General features: G+C 35.4%; 1 protein-coding gene across 1 annotated transcript in view; it reads left to right on the top strand.

Moving 5' to 3' along the window:
• LOC135201833 (transcription factor SUM-1-like) overlaps window positions 1-26889 on the top strand; it is a 232101-nt gene that overhangs the window by 96555 nt on the left and 108657 nt on the right. Inside the window, exon 2 of the mRNA XM_064231111.1 lies at window positions 634-828. Within this exon, the coding sequence (XP_064087181.1) occupies window positions 634-828 (195 nt within the window). The remainder of the gene's footprint in view (window positions 1-633; window positions 829-26889) is intronic.

Below are 26889 nucleotides of genomic sequence, written 5' to 3'. Positions count from 1 at the left end.
CTTGAGGGATGGCTTTGGAATATTTTTTTATATACATTTCGTCCTTTGTATTTATAAAAAAAGTTACTTGCCTTCGGTTTCTTTATCGAAATATACCGTTGACGGTGTCCCTATCTGTATGTTAGTAAATTAAATCCGACTCTTAAGTAAAGAATTTTTCGTACTTTAATTTTTATCGGAATATTGTTCGAAATTTTCACTTCAGCGGCGAAATATTCTGAGTTGTCTCGCATTTATTCAGTTGTAAATAATAAGTTTATATTTGTTAAGTTTCGCCCTTTTGCAAGAGTGTTTACACCCACACGCACACACGTGCATATATATATATATATATATATATATATATATATATATATATATATATATATATATATATTTTATACATATATATATACATATATATATATAATATATATATATATATATATATATATATATATATATATATATATATATATATATATATATATATATATATATAGAGAGAGAGAGAGAGAGAGAGAGAGAGAGAGAGTATCACCGTGTTTGCGTGTGCAATAATACAAGGATGCATTATTATTATTATTACGTATAATTATTATTATTATTATTATTATTATTATTATTATTATTATTATTATTAATTTCACGCAGGTCAACGAGGCCTTTGAGCTGTTGAAACGCCGCACGTGCAGTAACCCCAACCAAAGGATGCCCAAAGTTGAGATTTTAAGGAACGCCATCGAGTACATCGAGTCCCTGGAGGATCTCCTCCACGGGACCCCTTCCCCCGGGGGAGGAGACCCCGACCATCCTGCTGAAGCACAGTGTCCCACCTCCCACTACCTCGTGAGTACTGCCATTTCTTTCTTCTTTTTTTTTGTCTGTAGGGGTTAGCTGTTTTAGAATATCCGTCCCTATTGTTATTATTATTATTAATGTTGTTGTTGTTGTTGTTGTTTAATTATTGTTCTGTTATTATTGTTGCTGTTGTTGTTGTTCGTTATAGACTATGTTGCCACTTGAGGTTTTTTCGTTTTACCTCGAATTCTTTATGGTTATTTGCAGTATCGATGTAATATTTAATTTACGATGATATTCCACATGTATGCCCAATTCATATAATGATTAATGTCGTACCGTGCCACTCGGATATCGCGGATTCGCGTCTCTACCAGGGCGATGAATAATCGCCGGTCAGTATCATGATAAGTTACTGCTGCAGTGTGGGGTCTGCGGTGGGAGGTTGAAACCAACATTCTCTGGAAGCCTGAATTTCAAGTCAGTGGCCGGCCCCTTTGGTGGGCTTGTTCCATGTGAAGAGGTTTCATTCTAATAATAATAATGATAGTAATTCCCAACTTAGCCATACCATCTGCTAACCGGACTTTGATATTTCAAAAGGATGGCTATCCAAACTTGAAAACACTTACACACCTATAGCTCATATCCACTTCTGGTGGATATGAGCTTGAAGAGGAAAGAGGATGAGATGCCTGACGTGGACGTCTGGACTCTACCTTCCAAAAGGAGCCATCCGTTTTCTCTGTAGTCATTTCCTTGGTAGTTGGTGATTCATTTCGCAGGCAGTATATCGTCCGTTATTCCATTGAATTCCCCCACTTAAACACCCCCTCCCCCCCGGCTCCCCAAAATCTACTCGTACAGAGCCTCGTATTACTTGAAATGTTGTTACCAAGAATCTAACATTCCCCCTGGAATTCTGGAATTTTCTCTTGCTTCTGTTTTCTATAACGCTTGAAACTTTCCTCCATTGTTGGAAAGGCAGGCCTCTCTCTCTCTCTCTCTCTCTCTCTCTCTCTCTCTCTCTCTCTCTCTCTCTCTCTTCTCCGTGTGTGTGTGATTTTTTCCAAGAAGCGTAGGCTATGCTTATATTACGTTATCCGTCTCTCAGGAATATATATTAAAAAATACAAGAGTGCAGAATTGGCTGTGGTATAGATTTAAATAACATAGAAATAACTGAAACAGACCTACATGGTAGTCATGATATTTACTTATTACATTCAATTTTAAACAAATGCGTTGAAACTGCGTTTAGAATGCGTTGACCAGCGTAGGCCGAATATACTTTATGCTTCCCAGGATTTTATTTCCCGCCAGAGGCTCTGGAGTTATCAGAATCGGTAAGTACATTTTGAGATCTTTTCTAGTCACTATTGTTATTATTAATTTATGATTTTGGTATCTGAAATTACATTGCAGGAGAATGTCTTTTTGAGAAGATTATGAATCTTATTCCTTTTACTGTAAAAAGCATATAAACAAGTTGAGCTTAGGGCGCCCATAATCAACATAAAATGCTTTATGTGTCAGTTCGGGGTGAAGTTATTCATCGCCTTGAATCCGCTTCACTTCAGTGATTTCATTTGCTCGGAATTTCCCTTAGTATATTTGAAAGAACTTTATTAGCACTTATGACTTACATCAACACAATCTAAATGCGTCGGTGGTGTCCCCACCAGTCGTTATTATTAGACGTAGACGCGAGATGCTAGATGATATTTACAGTTGCAATAATTTCCTGCAGAAATTTACGTTCCCTGAAGCACCAAGGCACACACACACACACACACACACACACACACACACACACACTCTGTCTCTCTCTCTCTCGAGTTGCTGCGGTGAGTGTTCGAGATCGTCTGAAGTCATGTTTTGTGAGGACCCTGGGTCTGCTTTTCATTGGGATCTCTGGGTTTGTTTACGAAAAATCTTCTTGAAATTTCAGAGGATTTGTAGCGCTCAGAATGGCCATTTTGCTATTATGCTCTACTTTGATTGATTGGAATTTTTGTGTTGCAGTTTGCTGTTGCTGTAGAACACTTTTCGTTGTCTTTCGCCCGGTAGTGAGTGACCCTACAACTGTTGTTCTTATTTCTTGGGACGGGTTGTATTTTGTGAAATCCGTGATGTGTCATTAGCTGTATAAATTTAGATTTGCTTTATAATATGTGCGATATATTACGTTTTATTTTATCGTTATTTACTTATACATAAAAATGAATGCTCATGGTTTATAAGTGTATAAAAGTAATAATATTTTACTCTGCGCTTATGGTTAACCACTGCCGGTTCTCCTTATTCTTTCTTAGCACAAGATTTCCAGCTACCTTCCCTGACAGTGTGTTCCATGTTAAGTGAGAGAATTCGCTTTCAACTATTTTGCTCTCAAATCATTTGCTGTCGATCGCTCTTATTTTTACTTGAAGTTTTATCAAACTCTATTCCCTCAGTTTTCTCGGTCTAGATAAACATTACAATGATAAACACTGCAATATAGTTTTGACTTTAACCCAATTCGATTGTAATGACAGAGGCATATTTCACTTTGTATCGTTAATTCTATAGAATCATGGAAAAACTAGCAGTTTCTCAAAGGAATAGTACTGAGCTAAAAGTGTAGCGGGATTTAGTGAGATTGAATTACAGTACTTGTTTTTTTTTTCATAATCACTGTAAATATAATATATTTAGACTCGTATCAGGAGTATAGGATCTACATAACTGTAATTCAGAGTATGATTGATAGAGGACTTAGATCAGCCTGACTGAGAATTTGACACAAGTGGTAGAAAATTTTGATTGTCGAAGTTCATTTCTATTTTATTTATATTTTTTAGCACAAACACTTGGTATTAACCCGGTATATGTATCCACCTATTCCGAGGTGCTATAGTAGATTCACATCAACCGTGCATCTGATGTTTAGGCCAGTCCTTTACGACGCTCCTGATTGGCTGTTGATAAGCCAATCACAGGGCTAGAAACTCTCAGTCTCCAGAGAGAGTTCACACAGACATGATGTATGTTCCACCTCTCCTGAGGGATACATATTTTTAAAGTATACCTCAGGAGAGGTGGAACATACATCCTGCCTATGTGAACTCTCTCGAGAGAATGAGAGTTTCCAGCCCTGTGACTGGCTTATCAACAGCCAACCTGGAGCGTCGTAAGGGACTGGCCTAGACATCAGATGCACGGTTGATGTGAATCTGCTATAGTACTAAACATGGCGATAGCTCCTTGGGACGCCTTGTTTAAGATTAGCCCCTTGGCGATCAAAGTGTTATATTTCTATATTGTGTGGTCGACAAATTGTATTAATAAGCGATATAATCGTGCGGCCGTCTACTTTACGTAGAATGAGTTTACCCTGAACTTTGCCTCTTTCTCTGTATAACTGATTCACTTAAGGTAGATTCTCGGATGAGCCTTATTCTTACGAGACGTTTGTTTGGTGGCCGCTGATTGGCTGGTACCTGGAGGTAGGCAGCTCCCAGCCAATCAGCGGCCGCCAAACTAACGCCTCGTAGGCATAGGGATCACCCAAGAATCTACCTTAAGTGAACCAGTTATAGTAGACTCTTTTGAGAGAAAAAATTGTAGGCTTCAGGATTAACAAGACTACTTGTTGACAATTGATTTAATTTCTTGTATACGCGTTTCTGAGATCAATGGTATTAGACCTAGGAGGCTCTAATTGAGTTAATTTTATGTCATTAGCCCAAGTGCCCGTAAAGGAAGTTTTGAAACTTGAATAGAAATGCTAAGTTGGCCGAATTAATGCATTTTAATAATTGCACTTATTCTTTTTTCACATGGAAGTTTTTTTCAAAATTAGTGTAACGGAATTTGCGCTGTATAGTTTTCCCCCCAACGAAAATTTTCCGTTTATATGTTCGGAAAATGGCTCAGTTTTAAATCAATTGGGTGCTATTCCTCTTTCATTCAGAGGAACAACTTTGAAAGCAATTTCTTCATGTGAATTGGTGAGACGCGAAGATGCCAACGGCGATTTATAGTGATTCTTCACAGATGTCTTCAAGTATTTATACTACTTTACAATTATACCTTTATCATGTAAAAAAAAAAAAAAAAAACCAGGAAAATTATTTCCTAACAACCGTGTTCCGGCCAAGTTAATCGGCCTAAATCCTTGTTCGAGTTCAGCAGAAGTATTCAAAAAGAAGTAGAACCACTTTGAAAGGATTTCTGTGATGTTACAACTTATCTTTTAGAATTTCACACTTAGACCTACATAGGTACAAGGAAGACGAAATGGAAATTGATATCCCTTATTCATAATTGATACCAAAAACTACTCTGTTTTTGGTTTTCATTTTGGCCTCGTACATGTAAATAAAATTAAAACCGCCTTAGCCTCTTTCTGATTAAAAAAAGAAAAAAAGTTATTGCAATTTCGTACTGTGGATGACAGGACAAAACCCACTCACTGAAACTAACTAGCTAAGTCAGCGTATACCTTGATGATATGAAAGCGAAAGTGAGTTACTTTAATCAGAGGAGATATGGCAGAGACGAAATCGTTTTAAAAATGCACTTTTGGCCAACATCCGGGAAAAATGCTGACAACATTTACGAGGCGGCTGAACCTTATGGCATACACACACACACACACACCACATGCACGCGGTTGATAAGTATGCATATAATTGGACAACATGATTTTTGCCTTGATTAAGATTATCTCTCAGCAGCATCTGCCGTCACGAGAGAGAGAGAGAGAGAGAGAGAGAGAGAGAGAGAGAGAGAGAGAGAGAGACGGGGGGGAGGGGGCGGGGAACTCTCGCTGGGTTGAGAGATCCGCTAACTCAAAGAGCTACTTAATTAAGTGAAATACCTTGCGCGTTGTATCGAGACACAAATCAAATCTCGCCGTATGTATAAAGTAAGAGAAGGAAAGTAGGGTGTGTTTGGGTGGGTAGGGGTTGGGGTAGTGGAGATAGGGGAGGGGAGAGACAGGGATGTGGAAAATTAGACAGCGAGCCGATAAAAGCGATGTTTGGAGTTTATCTCTGCGTGGCAATCTTAACCTGTCTTTCCAAAAATGAAAGCACTAACAATGGGGGTGTTTTTTGGACTTCAAAGGGAAGGCAGCGGGTGACGGAAGCTTCATGGAGATTGAGAGGATTAAATTTAAAAAAAAAACTTCAAAACTATAAATGCGCGGACACTACTACCCCGTACTCACTGGCAAGCTCTTTGGACTTCTCATGTCGACCTCGGTAAAACAGAGTGTGCGCGCGTATAAGCGGAGCGAAATAAAATAACAGATTAAGAATCAAGGACCCTTATTCATCTTGGGGTAATTGCTGGGCGTCCATCATGCTGCCGTAGGCGATTCTGTCACCTGACTGCCAACATGGCACTCACTGGCACTGTTGCAAGAAGCGTCAAAATTTCCCCTTCAAGGTTTTCTGAATTTCTCGGGCTTTGCGGTCCAAGGAAATTGTTATTTACCTGGCGGTGTGGGTGGGAGGGTATTGAAGCCGTGTTTTTCATATATGTCTGATATTTGTTAAATGTTAAAGACATGTGTCATTATGTCTGCGTATTTTTAGAATTGTTTCTTCATATGAAGTTGAGAAATATATGGCAGTAGCGCTGTCCTATAACCCAGTCAAGTCTGATGAGAATTACCGGACAAGGAAAGCTTTCAGGCTTTACAATTATATAGTTGCTGCTAAGGAATTTAAAATCAACGTAATTTCTTTAAGACGCAAAGTATATGCTATGTGTAGTACTTCATAGCATTTATGGCCTAGGTAATCTCTGTTCAGGCATTGAGTGGAGATAACTTATCATGTGAAATATCAATACCGGCTGAATCATTTTGGTCAGGGAATCTTAAGAAAAATTGATCTTCAGTAATTGCATTTTTCATACTCTTCAAGAAACCGTTCAATTTCCTCCTGACCTTGAGGAAATCTTACTTCACTTTCGGTTAAGATGAGAAATCAATCATCATCTTGGTCTTTATAAGATTTGAGGTATGAAATAATGTTTATTTTGTCACTGATTCATGGGCAAATATGTAGCGCCCTTATTCTAATTCATTTGCAAACATTTTGGTAAACTGATAATTTTAGTAAATTGACAAAAGCAGTTTTATTTTTACTCTCTTTTGTCGCATTTCTTTGCTGTTTTTTCGCATGTTGTGAAGAATCTCTCTCCCTCTGAAGGATTGTGATGTCTCAGTGTAGACTTTAAAGGATTTAAAATTAGATATAATAATTATACAAAATAATTCTTCTCTTTTGCTGCAGAATACAAAATAAAATCAATGTTCTTGTTTCCTGCGAGATGCAAAATTATTATTATTATTATTTTAGATTACCGAACAGTATGGTAATGCGCAGACCCTCACAAGTATGCAAACAATGTTCAATAATAATAATGATAATATTTATTAATATCCAATCTTTCATCTCAGACACATATACAGGAAGTATACAAAGCATAGATAATACAATACGCACAAATTAGATCCACGAGATAAAAAGATAAATATAGTAATCAGCTAAATCTAGACATTTGCTGTTCTGATCAAAGACTCAGAGATGTGCAGTGAATATTACTAAAACTCCATCTGCTGAGGGGAATTTTCGACAGACGTCCCTGCATAATGCAGACGCGTCTGGTTTTGGACGCTCACGAAATCAACCCCCCCCCCCCCCTACCCCATTCCCCCCGCTTAAAAAAAAAATCAGACGAAGCATTTTTGAGACCGCATTATCTGGCAACAGTGCGAATCCGAAGCGCTTGTCATACACGCCCAGTGAAGCCTCGAGCCGTGAACATTTTTATGACAGAATCTGTGAGAGAGAGTGAGTTTCGTAATCTCGGTTTACCATCTCGTCAGATGTTCGGGTTTATTCAAAGCAGTAAACGACATCTCGCTGCGGGCAGGTAGAGAGAGAGAGAGAGAGAGAGAGAGAGAGAGAATTAATTTAATTATATTTCGCCTCTTTGTTTGTCATCGTAAGCAGGGCTTGCTTTCTTATGAAATGGTTTACCAATATTATTATTTGTGAAGAAATCCATAGTGGCGTCGAAGTAAATAAATATTGAGAAGGAGAATCGATAGCTCTCATATATATATATTATATATATATATATATATATATTATATATATATATATATATATATATATATATATATATATATATATATATATATCTATAACATATATATATATATATATATATATATATATATATGTATATAATGAATATATATATATACTATATATATATATATATATATATATATATATAATAAATATATATATATGTATATATAAATATATATAATATATATATATATATATATATATATATATATATTTCTATATATATAATTAATTAATATATATAAACATAAACAATACTGAGGATTTCGTCATCATTTTAGTGACTCATGCTATTATGAGATTTTTATGAATATTATTATTATTGTTATATTGATTTACTGATCATCAGAGGAATTTACAGTTATATGAAAAAGAAAATTAGGATTTGATAATAGGTTATTATGAGTAGTGAAGACTGAGGCAGAATAAGAAATAACAGAAAAAGAGTGAAATAACTGAGTAATTACTTGAATCCGTGATAAGAAAATGAACATATACAGGGAAGAGAGAAATAGAAAATAAACTACAATTAGAACAAATGGCAAAAATAAAAGAGAGGAGGAGGAGAGAAAATCAGAAAAACAAAATCAGAAAGAAATATAGATTAATGCGAGGAAAATTGAATGAAATAAATGAGAGAGAGAGAGAGAGAGAGAGAGAGAGAGATAGGCGGGCGTGTGGACGGGAAGAAGAAAGACGACAAGAAAGGAAGGGGATAAAAAATGGGAAGACTGATGGTGACAAGAAAGAACTTGGAAGGAGAGACAAAAAAGAGGGGGAGGATGATAGGATGGAAAAACGGGGAAAAGAAAAACAAGAAACGAGGATACAGAAGAGAACGAGGAGAGAAGAGAGAAAGGTAGAAGTAAGAGAGATGTCGTAAAACAGACTCTTATGACCTTCCGGTTCTCACAGAGGAATTTTTAGGGCACATAAAATGATCGGACACAGGAGGAAAGATGAGAGACACGGCAAAATGAGACGAAGGTGAGTCGAAGCCCCACCAATTAGCCTCGTAGTAAATGAATGGGTTAGAAATAGCCGCTAATTATGAACATTGTAATTGGCTGGAGGGTTGAGCATATTTAGCCGTATTTGCTCATATACAGATATTCATGGATGTATACATGCCTTGTACATATATGTATATATACATGAAAGCATTGCCCTCGTATAAGGGTCTATGCATATAAAGACATGCATGTTCTGAGTGATACTTATATAAATAATATGTATATTTAGCGCCGTATTTGCTGAAGTACGTAAATTCAAGGATGCATACATGCCTTGTATATATGTGTTATTATATACATAAAAGCATGGTTCATGTATAAGGGTATACTACACACACACAAACACACACACACACACACACACACACACACACACACACACACACACACACCACATATATATATATATATATATATATATATATATATATATATATATATGTGTGTGTGTGTGTGTGTGTGTGTATCATACATACATATATATATATATATATATATATATATATATATATAAATATATATATATATATATATAGATAATTCATATATAATATATATATTGATGAGAAGAGAGAGAGAGACGCTGCATATATTATATATTATTGAGAAGAGAGAGAGAGAGTGAGGAGGAGGAGAAGAGAGATTTTGGGTATACAGTGCCATATTTATTTGTGGCTATATGCATGGAATTGAAAGCTTAAAGGAAATCAAAGCCCAGTTTGCTGTTACTTCACGGCGAGTCACTTACCATGATTTAGGTAAGATAAAATAGAATTATAGATATATATATTTATATACTTACCATTCATTTCAGTTATTCAGTTACGTAAATTGTTTCTGAAGATATAGTGAATTGCTAATAGAAATGCTAAGCAATACATTTTAACAAAATATATTGAAAGTCGAATTAGTAGTTATTTTAATATTTTGTAATAATTTTTAAGGCTCTCTTATCGCCCCTAATGTTTATATTCAATTTACAACAGCCATGAAAAGCTGTTTGCAACGTACACGCCTGAAGACTGGAGAATGTCGAATTACATGATGAACCTCGTGTAGCATGCAAACCAGAACTGGAGAGAGAGAGAGAGAGAGAGAGAGAGAGAGAGAGAGAGAGAGAGAGTCAGCGTGAAGTCGGTCGGCTCGTCAGCTCCTAAGAAGTGGATTTGGCATAGAAAACCAAAACAGTGAGTAGGCTCCTCAGGCGTCCGACCACCGTGATATTTTAGAGTTTCTCTCTCTCTCTCTCTCTCTCTCTCTCTCTCTCTCTCTCTCTCTCTCTCTTACCCTTCCCCTTTCCCCCTTCCCCCTCCTGCTACTCCCTTTACACATTTCGCTTCATGTCCTTCGAAAAAAACAATAAAAGTTTTTTTACTGGTTTTTTCTTTTTTGAAACCAACTTGAAAGAGGAAATTATACCTTGACAAAGTACGTTAGTGACGTTCATCCCACTGCAGAGAGAGAGAGAGAGAGAGAGAGAGAGAGAGAGAGAGAGAGAGAGAGAGAGAGGGAGTGTGGTGTGGTGGTGGGGGGGGGGGGGTGTTCTTGGTACTTTAAGTTCCCCACGATTTAGCTCCATGCCCAACAAACCTTATGTTTCTCGGTGGACTAATATAGGCCTAGGAGCTGTCAGTATTTTAATACTTTATTATACTAAATAATTGAAGTTGTCTTTAATCATTTAATCTTCTAACTCCAATTTTTTAAATGATTTTACTAAAATATTTAAATAGCATTTTTTTTAATGGGGGAGGGGGGGGGGGGTGGGGGGGGGGCCGTTGTTCCCTTAAAATCGCGTGATTTCTCCAATAAGTATAGTGCAGTCATCAAAGTGTTACTTCGACTAACACATGTTCACTTTTGATCCTTGTGTATAATTTGTCGAACAGAATGGCTCCTCAAAGCTTAACCGGAATTACTCGAAGAATGCCCTAGCCTCCTTTTCACTCACCAAGGGAAAGAGAGAGAGAGAGAGAGAGAGAGAGAGAGAGAGAGAGAGAGAGAGAGAGAGAGAGAGAGAGTTAAGTAACTCTTAGCATCGACTAAGAATTTGTTCCGTAGGACGGACACGAAGGTTTATGAATTGAAATAGCAACACTGGTAAGGTAATTATTATTATTATTATTATTATTATTATTATTATTATTATTATTATTATTATTATTATTATTATTGGGTAGAAATCTCAATTATGAGGGCACAAGTATTGTTCTTCAAAGTCCACAATAATATACTGATGGAAACAGTAGTAGAATTTTATAACTCCTATAGAAAAGCTTTCGAACCCTTCCCAGGGTACGGTTCGAATTTTCGGAAGCTTAAGCTTTTATATAGTTTTATGAAATTTTTCTACTGCCACCATCAGTATATTATTGTGGGCCTTAAAGAACGTTTATTTATTATTATTATTATTATTATTATTATTATTATTATTATTATTATTATTATTATTATGTCGCATGGGAAACTATAGGTGTCCTGCCATTCGTAAACAATAATGCTTTTGAGGGCGTATAAATGATTATATACAGAATTGTGATTTATTAAGATGCTAGTAGCCCAAAACGTTCCATTTCTACCACTTTTTTTCACATCATATCCTCGTCTCAGAGAAGTATTCCTTATCGTTTTCTTCCTATGCAAGAAAGTCTCATTTTTATTATTATAAAATGAAGTTAGTTTCGGCATCATTTCCTCTTACAGTGATTCAGTTTCTTCCAATAATTTACCCCTTAGCGGGTAGTGCCGCCAGTGCACCTTCTGCGTCGCACTGTAAGCATGACTTAAGGTTCTTCGCAGCGTCCCTTCGGCCCTTAGCTGCACCCCCTTCACACTCCTTTTACTGTACCTCCGTTCATATGCTCTTTCTGCCATCTTCCTTTCCAACCTCATTTAACAATTGATTCATTGCGAGGTTTTCCTCCTGCTACACCTCTCAAACCTCTTTACTGTCAATTCCCGTTTCAGCTCTGAATGACCTCATAGATCCCGGCACTTGGCCTTCGGCCTAAAATTCTATTTTCCATTCCATTTCTTTGTCTCATTGAAGTGATCTTTTATCATTTTCCTGCGCTACAAGAATATCTGTGTCCTCAGTTTTAGTATTATAAGCAAAGATAGTTTCGGCTCCATTTCCCGTTAGAATGATTCAGTTTCCTTCAATAATTTACGAGCAGTTTTGGCGGCTTCGGGAAGTGTAAGCCAAAAGCTGTTGACAGCGAGCATTGAGTTGCTGCAGACGTGTGAACACGGAAGTCGGGAATGTGCTTCATTCATATATTAGAATAGGTAATATATCATCGAAAATGGTCGTTGGAATCAGAATAGTGTAAATTAATATAAAGGAGGTAGAAAGGCAGTAGCTTTTAACTTATAGATGATTAGGTATTTCAGATAGGAAGGAAGAAAGTGCCCAACAAAATTTAGGAGAATGAGAGAAGCATAATTTGTAAAAAGAGCAATGAAGCATTAAAACAGATAAACATATGTAAAAAGTATTGGGAAAGTAAATCCACAGTAATATGTCTGTTGATTGTGCTATTTAAAATATATAAAGCAGAAAGCTTTCGTTGACCTGCACGGTCTTCTTTGTCAATCAGATTGACAAGGAGGACCGTGCAAGTCATCGAAAGCTTTCTGCTGCGTATATATCTTAAATAGCAAATTCAAACAGGCAGAGTACTGTGGATTTACTTTCTCCTTTTATTGACTTAGTGTGATTATGAGTTTTCATTGAATAAGAAGTATTTGTATCGTTTACTTTCTTCAGGTAAGTAAAGAAACAAAATGTCAAATACTTATAAACACAATCCTCTCTCTCTCTCTCTCTCTCTCTCTCCTCTCTCTCTCTCTCTCTCTCTCTCTCTCTCTCTATATATATAATATATATATATATATATATATATATATATATATATATATATGTGTGTGTGTATGTATGTATCTATATACAATATAAGGTATATATATTGTAGTATATACATATATATAGACACATATACATGAATTATTAGACAACTAACTGCATTCACACAGACACAACTATGAAATACTCTAAGTTCTCGGGACCAATTTGGGAAATACCATGACGTGTAACATTACACCAACCCCTCCTCTCCTCTTAGCAAGCCAGTAGTCAAAACATTCACTTTAAAAGCATTTTCGCTACATTGCAAGTTACGAGGCCTTTTGATATCCGTCAGTTTTCTTCTTTTTTTTTTTTTGCTCTTGTATGGTATTTTATAATTCCAGTGTTTTCTTATCTTTTATATGTATGACATTCAAAGGAATTCTCATCAGATACGAAGATAAATCACGTATTATTTTAATGCCTGTATAAAATGGAGATTTTTACTTATATTCTTATGTATGTTTAGTCGGTTTCACCCCTGATGTGAAAAAAAAGTGCAGAGGACTGTAGTAGAAATTATGCAGGTGTTTATAAAATCTTTTGTAATTTCAGCACTAAATGTGTCCCCTAAATTTTTTTTAATGTAAGGTGTATAAATAGATCAGGTCTATCGTCCTCTACATATATATATATATATATATATATATATATATATATATATATATATATATATATATAATATATGTGTGTGTGTGTGTGTGTGTGTGTGTATGTATGTGTGTTTGTGTGTGTCTGTGTACATTTTTGAATCGTCAAATATTTAAGCATACATACATGTATACATGTACTTATGTATATCGTCTTATGTTATATATATTTACATATGTGTGTGCGTGTGATATGCGTGTGTACGCGTGCATGTGTATTTGTATCGTCAAATATTTACGCATACATACATGTCCGCACACACGCATTTCTGAACAATCTTACATAAACACACATCCGTCCATTGTCACCGCTCTCAATTCCTTTATAAAAGCGTATCCTTATCTTCACAAGTCAGGAGTCGACGCAGCGTAGATTGGATGATAAGGCAAACTGGCCTTTAATGGCGGATGATGTATGGCTCTCTGTACCCATTCGTGGCACCCTTAACGAGCGTGCCACTGTGAACTTCCAACTGCCCTTACACAACTGTTTTGTTTACGTTTTCCATAATGTTTCCTAAAGGGGACAGGCTACAATGTAGCAAGCTTGGCTGCTAAGTGGCTGCACTCCCTGTCTATTTCTGCGCATGCGTCATGGCTGCGTCAAATTTGAATGCGAGATGCTACAAATGTATTTGTCAATGAAAGCTTTTTATCTGAGTAAAATCTTGTGTTATTGTTGGCTGTGGTTGTTTAGTCACAGGAAAACGTATCATTCGAGAAATTAGATAAACTTGTCGTAGAATTATGCGCATGTAGAAATTATATAACGCCGGTGGTGGCCGAAATCATGCTTCACCGGCTATACTAATGAAAATGTTATGTCTTCGACAGATTAACAGTTGTAGCTAATCTAGTTTTCATAGCATCTCTGTGTACGTCCACTCTAGTTACATCAGTCATTGTATGTTATCTTCAGTGACGATTTTTGCGTACATTTGTTTATCCATTTGTTCATTATTGCTTTTTCATTTATAATTTATTGCCGTTTTTGTTAAGTGAAAAGTTATTCATTGTTCCCTTTAGAATGCTGTGATTCTGACATGTAATCACAGCTCTTCCTTTGTTGGTCTTTCGTATCGACTGAAAATAAAAATGTTTCCGTGCAAGCAGCAACATTGAGTAGACATCAAATAAAATTATTGATACGCAATGCGGCTAATACTATAACTGTGTTTTTATATATGTATATAAACGAGTGTGGGGATTATTTATGGTATGGATTTCTCCACATTACCATATGACTTGGGTAACAAAATGAATATAATTGGAACGGAAATGACGAAGAATAACTTTCATTTTTTGTCTGACCATGGCTTCCTTATATCGCATAGAATCAGCTGGAGTAGACAAGGCAGGCGTAAATTATTATCATTATTATTATTATTATTATTATTATTATTATTATTATTATTATATTATTATTATTATTATTATTGTTGTTGTTGTTGTTGTCGTTGTTGTTGTTGTTGATGTTGTTGTTGTTGTTGTTGTCGTTCCATCTTAATCGTCAACCTATATAGTACCTATTTACTAAGGAATTTGTCACATCTAAGACTTACATACCAAAATATTATTATTACTCAAATGCTATGTATGTGTATCACAATTCATATATATATTATGTATGTACGAATGCATGGTAAGTCATATGTATATACTGTATATGGAAGATGTCTAGATTTGCTGACGAAAATAAAAAGCAAGAAAGAGAATGAGAGTAAACTAGGAGAAATTCGTCCTGATAAAAGTAGCGGTTCTACGTAAAACCGAATCATCGAAATGGGTAAAAATGAAGCAAAACTACAAACAAAGCCTTAGTATAATGAAGAGAAAACTTAAGAAGAAAGAGTGTGCCAGCGACCAAATCGACCGAGGTCTTATCAGCGCGATTATTCGTAACTTTGGAAAGGGGAAAATTTAAACAAACATTATCGCGGGGTCTTATCAGCCAGATTATTCGTGGCTTTGGCGCGGCTTTTGGTTGAACAGGAGGCCGCCATTCCTCTCGGCCATCTTCAGGATTAGGGTCCATAGGCCTCTCTTTTTCTCTCCTTCTTTCGGGGATTTGTCGAAATTCCTTTTCTAAAGGACGAAGAGGAGGAAGATGTGAGAATTTAGCCTTTACCAGAAAACAAGAATGCTCCTTTGCGGTTATTTGCGTGTGTTAATCATTCTACTTCTGTAGAATAAAATGCAGCGTAGCTTATGTATTAGTGTGTAATTTTCATGTGCATTGTGGGGGAGGGCGCAGGACTGGAACGTGTTCAAACAAAATGGAATCTATCGCAAGATTATATGCAATTCTAATGTATCACGGAAGGATGCTTTCATTTTACGGAAATTGTTTGCTTGTGCCATACGTGTTCATCTGTAAACACATGCCCACACACATAAGTGTGTTTGTGTTTGTGTGGGTGTGTGTCTGCTCATAAACACATACGGTACCATAAAAGGAAAGCACCCTTTCGTAAGACATTAAAATTGCACTTAATCATGGGATGGATTCCTTTTGGTTTTAACACGTTACAGTCTCCCTCCACACCCCTCAAAAAATATCATATAAATCACGCACAAATACATATGCTTCGCTGTATTTTATTCTACAAAACCAGATTATTGACATTTGCAAACAACCGCAAAGGAGTATTATATATATATATATATATATATATATATATATATATATAATATATATATATATATATATATATAGGATATAGTATATATATATGTAGTTATATATATATAAGATATATCTATCATAATATATAGATATATATATATATATCTATATATATATGTATATTCTTATAATATATATATATATATATATATAGATATATATAAATATATATATATATATATATATAATCTTAATCTACGTATATTGTAAGAATAAATGAATGTTCAAATATTTGTAATTAGTACAATCCAAGCATAAAAAAAGAATTAAACAGAAACTTCATTTCTACAAGCCTTAAGAACAGTACATACATTTTATATTAAAGATAACGTTTGACCTTTAAATATTTGGCAATTTAAATCTTAAAAGGTTAGTTGTATCTTAATGATATTATCATTCATTTCAACCGACCCTCAAGTTATTTATCAGTGTAAAGTTATTTATAGGTGTAAAGTTATTTATAAGTGTAAAGTTATTTATAAGTGTAAAGTTATTTATGAGAGTACATATGGATTCATGTAAGATGAAAATCCATCCTACTTGATACTTATGTGGCACTGATCTTTTACCATGTGACGTTTAATTTCGTGTATGAATTCGTGAGATATTCCCATCGATATTTTTTGCATGTATGAAACACGAAGCAGAGAGAATGGCGGATGCAAAATTTCATAGAAGAATTCTGTTCTCCCCTAGAATAATATTGCATACGAACTTGATGGCGCATGCTATGCTGCGCTGGAACCCAGCGCTACCCGTTATGTCTCCCTTACCTGCCTGGGCCGCCCCAGAACGGGGCGGGCAAACAAGTTTGAGGAGGAGGATGTATTCGTATTTCTGCTACCCTCCCGATCCCCTATATACCCCGCCCCCACCCAGGGCGGACAAACAAGAAGGAACTACTCTAATTTAATTATTGTAGAAGATAGACATTCTTTATACACAAAGAGTAGTTGTGTTTTTCTATAAACCCGGATTGCCTTTCCATAGGCAAACTCTTCAGCCAAGTCGCCTAAGTAGATGAAATGTCACACTTTACTCCCGCTCGTCTAATTATGTCCAATTTGTGTAATTATGTTTAATTTGTGTGAAACTTTGTGTCACACTTCTTTCAGCAGTGAATGCAAAGGGTGATGTCACGTGTCTACCCCAAATAGAGTAGTGTTTATTGGATTATGATTATATATATATATATATATATATATATCATATATATATACAATATATATCACATATATATATATATATACTATATACATATCATATATATATATATATATATATATAATATATATATATATATATACGCATATACATATACATATAATAAATATTATGCATACTGAATATATATTTATCCACAACATAATATTTACATAGAAAATGTAAATACAAACAAGATATACATATACGCATGTATGTGTTTATGTATTTATGTATGGATAATAACCTCTCCCGGGAACAACATGGTAATGTATGATATTATATATACACGTATATATATATATATATATATATATATATATATATATATATATATATATATATATATATATATATATATATATATATATATATATATATATATATATATATATATACCTGTAAACAATATAGAGGGCTAAAAAAAAATAAATGAACCTTTTCTATAGGCTACAATGTCGTTTTGTGCCATATATCTTTTATCTTTTCTTTATCAATTCCATTCGTTTATACGTATCATGAATTTCACTCACTTTCTTCTGGTCTACGTAGTAACATCTTACTATCTTGGGTCGTTATATCTTACTATCTTCGGGCGCGCGCCCTCTGACACAATTTATGTAAATTGATAACATGGGGCTTCCACTTGCCTGCTAAGTGCAATTTATTACACGTTGTCTTTTACCACCTCGCGAAAATAAAAACCCGCTAAAACGTCTTTCTGAAGAATGAGTTACAAGATAACAAAAATATTTTTGCGTCTGATTATTCTCTTTGGTTTATCCTCCTTTGCCTTTTCTTATTTGGGTCGTCTTTTTTTTATTTTTTTCTATTTTCTGCGTTTCTTTTAAATAGTTGTTTGTGAAAGTGAATTTTTGTAGGGGTGTTTTTTAAACTTTTTTCATCTTTTTAAAAAAAATTTTATGTCTTTATTGTAAGAATGATCTGTTTTCCTTTTCAGTGCAGTGCTCTCTCTCTCTCTCTCTCTCTCTCTCTCTCTCTCTCTCTCTCTATAATATTATCTTGTGATTCTATTGTCTTTAAAATTTGAAAACAGACATTCTGTCTCCTCCCTCTCAACATGATTGTAACAATCTCTCTCTCCTTTCTCTCTCTTCCCATTCCTTCCGCCATCCCCTCTCTATCTCTCTCCGCCTCGGTCTCTCTCTCTCTCTCTCTAATCTCTCTTCCTCGCCTCCTTCATACTCTCTCTTCTTTTTCCTCTGTTTCCTCTTTTCCGTAACTGCCATTTCAATAAGCTCTCTCTCTCTACTCGGTCATACTCTCCTCCGTTCATCCCCCCAGCTCTCTCGTCCTCCTCGGGCTACTCTTCTCGTCTCTTCTCTCTCTCTCTCTCTCTCTCTCTCTCTCTCTCTCTCCTTTCAAATTATATCTCTCTATGTATCCTCTCCCAAACATCATTATAATAAGCTCTCTCTCTCTCTCTCTCTCTCTCTCTCTCTCTCTCTCTCTCTCTCTCTCTCTCCTTCCTTCCTTCCTTCATACTCTATGAAAGAGGGTAATGAAGAAAAATATTATGAAACATTTAATAAAAAAATAATTGTTTAATATAGGACAACACGGTTTCGTACCCGGAAAAAGTACACAAACCCAACTGTTAGTCCACCGTGAGAACATATTCAAAAATATGAAAAGCGAAAAGGGAAATGAAACAGATGTGGTTTATCTAGACTTTGCAAAAGCTTTTGACAAAGTAGACCATAATATATTAGCAAAGAAAATTATGAAAACACAATATCGTAGATAAAATAGGAAGATGGTTAAAAGAATTTTACACAAACAGAAAACAGATAGTTATTGCAAACGATGAGAAATGCGGATGAAACCAAGGTAATATCCGGTGTGCCACAAGGTACGGTGTTACTGCAATACTGTTTGTTATTATGATTGAAGACATAGACAGTAATGTTAAGGATTCGGTAGTGAGTAGTTTCGCTGATGACACAAGAATAAGTAGAGAAATTACTTGTGATGAAGATAGGAACGCTCTACAAAGAGACCTTAACAAAGTATATGATTGGGCAGAGGAAAATAGGATGGTATTAACTCTGATAAATTTGAATCAATAAATTATGGAGACAGAGAAGGAAAGCTATATGCATATAGGGGACCTAATAATGAGACAATCACAAATAAGGAAGCAGTTAAAGACCTTGGTGTGATGATGAATAGGAACATGTTATGCAATGATCAAATAGCAATTCTTTTTGGCAAAATGTAAAGCAAAAATGGGAATGTTTGTTACGGCACTTCAACAAGAAAAGCTGAACACATGATTATGCTATAAAACATATGTTCGTAGTCCACTTGAATATTGCAATATGATATGGTACCCACACTATCAAAAGGATATTGCACAAATAGAGAGTGTACAAAGGTCCTTTACAGCTAGAATAGAAGAGTTAAGGACCTTGACTACTGGGAAAGACTACAATCATTTAAAATTATTATTAGTCTAGAAAGGAGAAGAGAAACGCTACATGATAATTCAGGCATGGAAACAGATAGAAGGAAATAAAAACAGAAAATATCATGGAACTAAAATATCAGAAAGAGCAAGCAGAGTAGTTAATAGTCGCCCAAAAACAATACCAGAAAAAATAAGGAAAGCACACAGGACATTAATCCACTACGCACCAGCATCGATAATGCAGCGTCTATTCAATGCGTTGCCAGCTCATCTGAGGAATATATCAGGAGTGAGCGTAGATGTGTTTAAGAATAAGCTCGACAAATATCTAAACTGCATCCCAGACCATCCAAGATTGGAAGATGCAAAATATACGGAAGAGTACTAGCAACTCTCTGGTAGACATTAGAGGTGCCTCACACGATGGGACCTGGCAACCCGAAACGAAACTGTAGGTCTGTAAGGTGTAAGGTCTCTCTGTTTCCTCTTCCTAACGCCATTTCAATAAGCTCTCTCTCTCTCTCTCTCTCTCTCTCTCTCTCTCTCTCTCTCTCTCTCTCTCTCTCCTTTCAAATTATATCTCTCTTTGTATCCTCTCCCAAACATCATTATAATAAGCTCTCTCTCTCTCTCTCTCTCTCTCTCCTTTCATACTCTATCTCTCTGTGTATCTTCTTCCAAACGTCATTATACTAAGCTCTCTCTCTCTCTCTCTCTCTCTCTCTCTCTCTCTCTCTCCGAGACTTTTACCCCCCTAATCTCTTTATTCATACCTGCCTGTCTGCCCCTCACTCGCTCACCTAAAGTGACTTTCCCATCTACGGTTTCCCCTCGCGGTTTTGGCACCGACTTTTAATTTCCCCCTTTTTAAGATGCATCAGTCTCCCCTCGTTTTCATTCGCTGTGAATGTCAGGGGCCTCTCTTCGCCTCATTTTCTACAGCTCTGACTGCGGTCTCCGCCCACACCCGGCTCTTACTTTGAATTCTGGGAACTTTGGACGTTTTTTTTTTTTTTTTTTTTTTCTTTTTTTTTTTTTTTTTTTACGTATTCTTAATATATAAAAGAAGTATTGAAATATTTACGTTTGTAGTTTTAATAGTTTGTCCCTTTTTTCTGTTTGTATTTTTCGATTTTTTCACATATTCCTAATTATATTTTTTATTAATTAGAATTATTTTTTTTTGTATTTTAGAAGTTTTCCTAATTTATATTTTTTATTTTTATATTTTTCGTTTTTTGACGTATTCTTAATTTTCTATAAGTTGCTCAAATATTTACTGTTGTAGTTTTATTAGTTTTTTTTATATTTTCTTTTATATTTTTCGTTTTTTTTGACGTATTCTTAATTATTTTTCTAATAAAAGTTTGGAATATTTTCTTCCGTTATTTTAGAAGTTTTCCGATTTCGTATATTTTTCCATTTTGCCATATTCCTTCGGATATTTAAATCATCCTTTTTGCATTGTTCCTTTTAATTCACTTTATTCGTTTTTCAACTTTGTTCTTTTCTCCACCTAACTTATTCATCTACCTTCATATTCAACTTTTAATGTACAAAGTTCGTCCTATTTTCATTTTTCTTCAGTTTTTAAAAATAATTTTTCTCTTCCCTTACAAGGTTCCATTTTTAATTTTTTTCTGCATTTTTTTTTTATTTCGTCAGGTTCTTTTTTTAATTTATTTCCCCATTACTCCATTTTCAAAATGTTTCTGTCATTCGATATATTATTCTTTTGTGACATTTTCGTTATATATTTGCTATCTGGTGAGTCTTCACTTTTACTACTGCGTTATTATGTTTATTCATTTCATTGTCTTTTTTTACGTGTGCTCAAGTTTACTACTTTCTGTTATTTTGTTTACTGTTTGTGTCAGTAGCGCCAACCGACTTGACAATCTGTTATTTTCGTATGAATTTTATTTTTGGTTGTCGTTAGTTACAAACTAAATTTTTATTGGATGCATGAGTAAAAGTATGTTTGCATGTTAACCATTGCTTATAAACATATACACATGCATTGTATTTTAATAAAGATTTTAATTTCCCATACAATTGGCGATACTGCTCCCAATTATAACATATTACCTATGTAGTACTAATGAAGATAGATTTATTATTATTATTATTATTATTATTATTATTATTATTATTATTATTATTATACGAAAGCTCTCAGTAGAGATTTATTTTCAGATAATTGCCCCCATACGTAATTGTGGATTTGTTTCTCCATTTCAAGACTCGTGATACTATGAGTATTTTGTAATGATAATAATGATAATAATAATAATAATAATTGTTATTACGAACTTGGCACGCGGTACACACGCTACAACTTGGCGCTGTAGTCTCCCCTACCTACCCCGCCCCCACCCGGGACGAACAAACCGGTTTGCTGGAGGATGGTGGATGTTTCCCCGACCCTCCCATTCCCCTACCTACCCCGCCCCCACTCGGGGCGGACAAACCAGTTTGCATGTGGTGAGTGGCTGTGTCATGTCTCCCCTACTGTCACCCGGGGGAGGACAAGCAAGATCCACTTGGATATTATTAATATTTATCATTATCAATATTATTATCATTATCCTTAATGATCTTCACGAGTACCTCATTCATCATAATTTAGGAGGGTACCAGAAGTTCCACACTGGATGAGTGGGTTGCGTACTCGACTAGCAATCTGGTAACCGGAGTTCGACCCGGCTGGTGCCAGTCCGGAATCAGAGGAATTTTTTTCCAGTGATTAGAAATTCATTTCTCGATATAGTGTGGTTTGGATCTCACAATAAGCTGTAGGTCCCGTTGCTAAGTAACCAGTTGGTCCCTAGTCACGTAAAAAGAAAAAAAAAATCTAATCCTTCGGACCAGCCCTAGGGGAACTGTTAACTAGCTCAGTGGTCTGGTCAAACTAAAATGTACCTAACTTTCCAGCGTTCGAGATCATCTCGAAAGCTCACTCTCGGAGATCACTGGCAGAAAGAATTCCCTCGTCACAGATCACCTGTGTTTGTTGTCTTCAAATGGGATTTTAAAGGTGCTATCTTTTATCTCGGGACAATCTCATCCGCTCCTTTCCCTGCCGTCTAATGGCCGACGGTCATTATTTTTGACAGACTTCATTTTTACTGCTAAGGTCGGCCATTACTCTTCGAAATGAGGGCTACTTATAATTGTCTGTTGGCTGCTGTGCTTTGTGGGTTTTTTCTGGCGTCAGATTTTGTTCTTAGAGACATGTTTTGATTGTTTAGGCAATTAGTCTTATATATATAATATATATATATTATATATATACTATATATATATATATATTCCTAATATAATATCAACTATACCAGTATAACTATACATACATAGTACTATGGGCGTACTTCTCTACTTCTCTGAAATGTCAGGTAAAAGCCACAATGAATATATAATCTTTAAATACATAAGCTTTTATTATCATTGTATGTCATTGTGGATCTTGCCTACACCACACATACACACACACACACACACACACACACACATATAAATATATATATATATATATATATAATATATATATATATATATATATATATATATATATATATGTATATATGTATGTATGATGTAGGGTATGTATGTAGTATATATATGTACGTATCTATTTGGAGATGGTGACGCCAGGGAAGATACAGTAAGTCTTTAGGGATGAGATTGCTAGCCACACACTCCTTTTACTAGACGTTAAGCAGATGTCTGCACTCATTATAGCCTCAGTGGATTGGTGCGCCGGGGACGAACAGGGGACTTACCAGTATACATGAGCAGAGCGCTGCGCATCGGCGGTTTAGCTGGGGTTGCGTCTTGCAATTGGGAAATTAGATCGTATATATATATATATATATATATATATATATATATATATATGACGATATATATATATATATATATATATATATAAATTTGTTTATCTATTTATATGTGTGTGTATGCCCACTAATATATGTGTGTTTGTGTGTGTATCTGTATATAATGGTTTTGTTATATTACTCGCATGTTTACGCTTATTCAGGCAGATCGATAATCGTCTCCTAACCTTGAACGAACACTTTCGTAAACTCGTTAGCTCTGGTTACACCACCTGAACGAAAGCAATTACGTTAAACAGAAACGTTGGCATCTCTGTAAGATTAACGGAAATGTGCCCCTTGATTAAGACACATTTGAACACATATCTTTCTGGCAATCAATTAATTGTTGGCTAGGCGTAGAATTCGCTTGGTATTTAGTCTTGCAGACAAACAAGCAAGCAACCCCGTAAGGGGGTTAGTGCTGTCAGTGCACCTCTCGCGATGCAATGTAGGTATTACTTAAGGTTCTTTGCATCTCCCTTCGTCCCCTAGCTGCAACCCCTTTCATTCCTTTTACTGTGTCTCCTTTTATATTCTCTTTCTTCCATCCAGCTGCCCACTTAGCTGCAACCCCCTTCATTCCTTTTACTGTGTCTCCGTTCATATTCTCTTTCTTCCATCCTGCTGCCCACTTAGCTGCAACCCCTTTCATTCCTTTTACTGTGTCTCCGTTCATATTCTCTTTCTTCCATCCTGCTGCCCACTTAGCTGCAACCACTTTCATTCCTTTTACTATGTCTCCGTTCATATTCCCTTTCTTCCATCCTGCTGCCCACTTAGCTGGAACCCCATTTATTCCTTTTACTGTACATCCGTTCATATTCTCTTCCTTCCATCTTACTCTCCACCCTCTTCTAACAACGTTTGATAGTGGAAATGCAAGTTTTTCCCACTGTCACCCTTATTAAACCTCTTACTCTCAGTTTTCCTTTCAGCGCTGAATGACCTCATAGTTCCCAGCGCTTGGCCTTTGGCCTAAATTGTATATATTCTGTCCGTAAAAAACAAGCACACGTACACGCATGCGCACTCACACACACGTATTTATTTACGAGGATATGGACTGCGTGAATTCATGTTGTTTCATATTCCAGGTGTTTCATGTTATGTTAGTAACGTCAACTTCAGTAAATTTTCAGAATTAGCTGACTTTAACCTTTATTTATCAATTTTTTTTTTTTTTACAGTGACTAGCAATAAGATTCTTAAATGCCCCTATAAATGATATTTTTTACGGTTTCATTTTATTCAGTAATGTTCCCAAGTTATTTTATTTTAATCGTATTGATTGTCGCTATTCATACTTGGTGCCAGCCCAACAGACATAAATAAATAAATTGCAGTTATCTAGTAATACAGAAACAGTAAATTACTGTTTCCTGGCAATTTGCTGTAATTTATTTAATAAAATGAATAACTTACCCCATACTTAATGTCATCCCAATAGATATAAATATTTATAAATTGCAGTTATGTAGTAATTCAGAAAAGTAAACTACTGTTTTCTGGTAGTTTGCTGTAATTTTTTTTAATAAAATGAATAACTTGACCCTTTTGGTAATTCATTTAATATGCAGTAATTTATTGATATAATAAACACCGTAGGCCTTTGGTTAGTGTAGTCTAGTAATGTTCATTCGATGATCGCAATTCATGTTTTTTTTTTACATTATTGATTGATTATTATTATTATTATTATTATTATTATTATTATTATATTATTATTATTATTATTATTATTATTGTTATTATTATTATTAGTCAGAAGATGAACCCTATTCATGTTGAACAAGCCTACGAGGGCCATTGACTTGAAATTCAAGCTTCCAAAGAATATGGTTTTATTAGGAAGAAAGAAGAGGAGGTAAAGGGGAAATATAGAAAGAAGAAACGCAGCTTATTAAAAAAGAAAAAACGATTTAATACATTAACAAATAGATATAAACGTATTAAAATGTAAAAAGACTAGTAGTAGGGTAGTAATGCATTATATCTTCGCTTGAACTTCTCAAGTTCTAGTTGCACGACATCCTTTGGGAGGCTGTTCCGTTCTATGTTCCACAGTCCAACGGTTTGAGGAATAAAGAACCTCTGGAACTGAGAAGTTTGACAGCGAGGCACAGTGAGATAAAACTAGAAATCTACAATTTTGTTTTGCTTTTGTACCATTTCCGTCGTAGCAGATATTATCCAACATCCTTTTATTTGTTCCTCCTCCTCCCCAACCTCCTCCTCCTCCTCCGTTTTTTCCTCGCATTTCCTCTTTTTTTTCCCCTAGTTCTGTTTCCCTCCATTGTTCATCTCCTTCACCCGTTAATGCCTGAGAATCCCCGACGTCCCTCATCCTGTGGCTTCTCCCCAGAAGGACTTTTGCGGTTTGGGAGTCCTTCTCCCACGCTAGTTTCCTCTCTCTCTCTCTCTCTCTCTCTCTCTCCTCTCTCTCTCTCTCAAGGTCTTAGGAAGGAGATATCCTGAACCCATCATTCTTTCTCCTTCGGATTTTTGGAAAAATTGTTATTGCTGGAAACGTAAAAGCATACTATTCCTGCCCCTCTCCATACACACACACGCGCAATATATATATATATATAATATATATATATATATATATTATATATATATATATAGATATATATATATATATATATATATATACCACTGGAAATATGGCTAAATTTACGTTGTCATAATTCATTAGAAGAAGGTAGGCACATTTTTATGCCTTCAACTTGTTAATTAAAGCTATAAATATTATAGATAGACATATTTGTAAAGGATTCTTTAGCTCTAAAGAAAAAAATATAAGTACGTAAATAGAAATACTGCAATTTCTCTCTCTCTCTCTCTCTCTCTCTCTCTCTCTCTCTCTCTCTCTCTCTCTCTCTCTCTTTCTGTAACGGTCCAGACCTCTCAGGCGAAGCCAAAACATCTCACTTCTGAATGTTGTTTTGGGTCTTTACCTCGTAATAGTTCCAAGCAAAACCTGCTCCAAGTTACTGATACAAAACATCAGTATAGAGTTAAATTTATGCCACGTGGCGCCATCTTGAGTGAATTAAAGACTTAAGGTTCACTGTGCGATTGGTTTGTATAGTCTCTTGATTGGGTTACAAATTCCTTTAGTCCAGAAAGATGCTTAAGAATGGATCATTTTGTCATAATAGGATCACTGATAGATTTG

Source organism: Macrobrachium nipponense, chromosome 28 (genome assembly GCF_015104395.2).
Source record: "Macrobrachium nipponense isolate FS-2020 chromosome 28, ASM1510439v2, whole genome shotgun sequence".
Classification (NCBI taxonomy): Eukaryota; Metazoa; Arthropoda; class Malacostraca; order Decapoda; family Palaemonidae; genus Macrobrachium; species Macrobrachium nipponense.
Note: the sequence above shows the minus strand (reverse complement) of the source record. Positions and strands in the feature narration are given on the sequence as shown.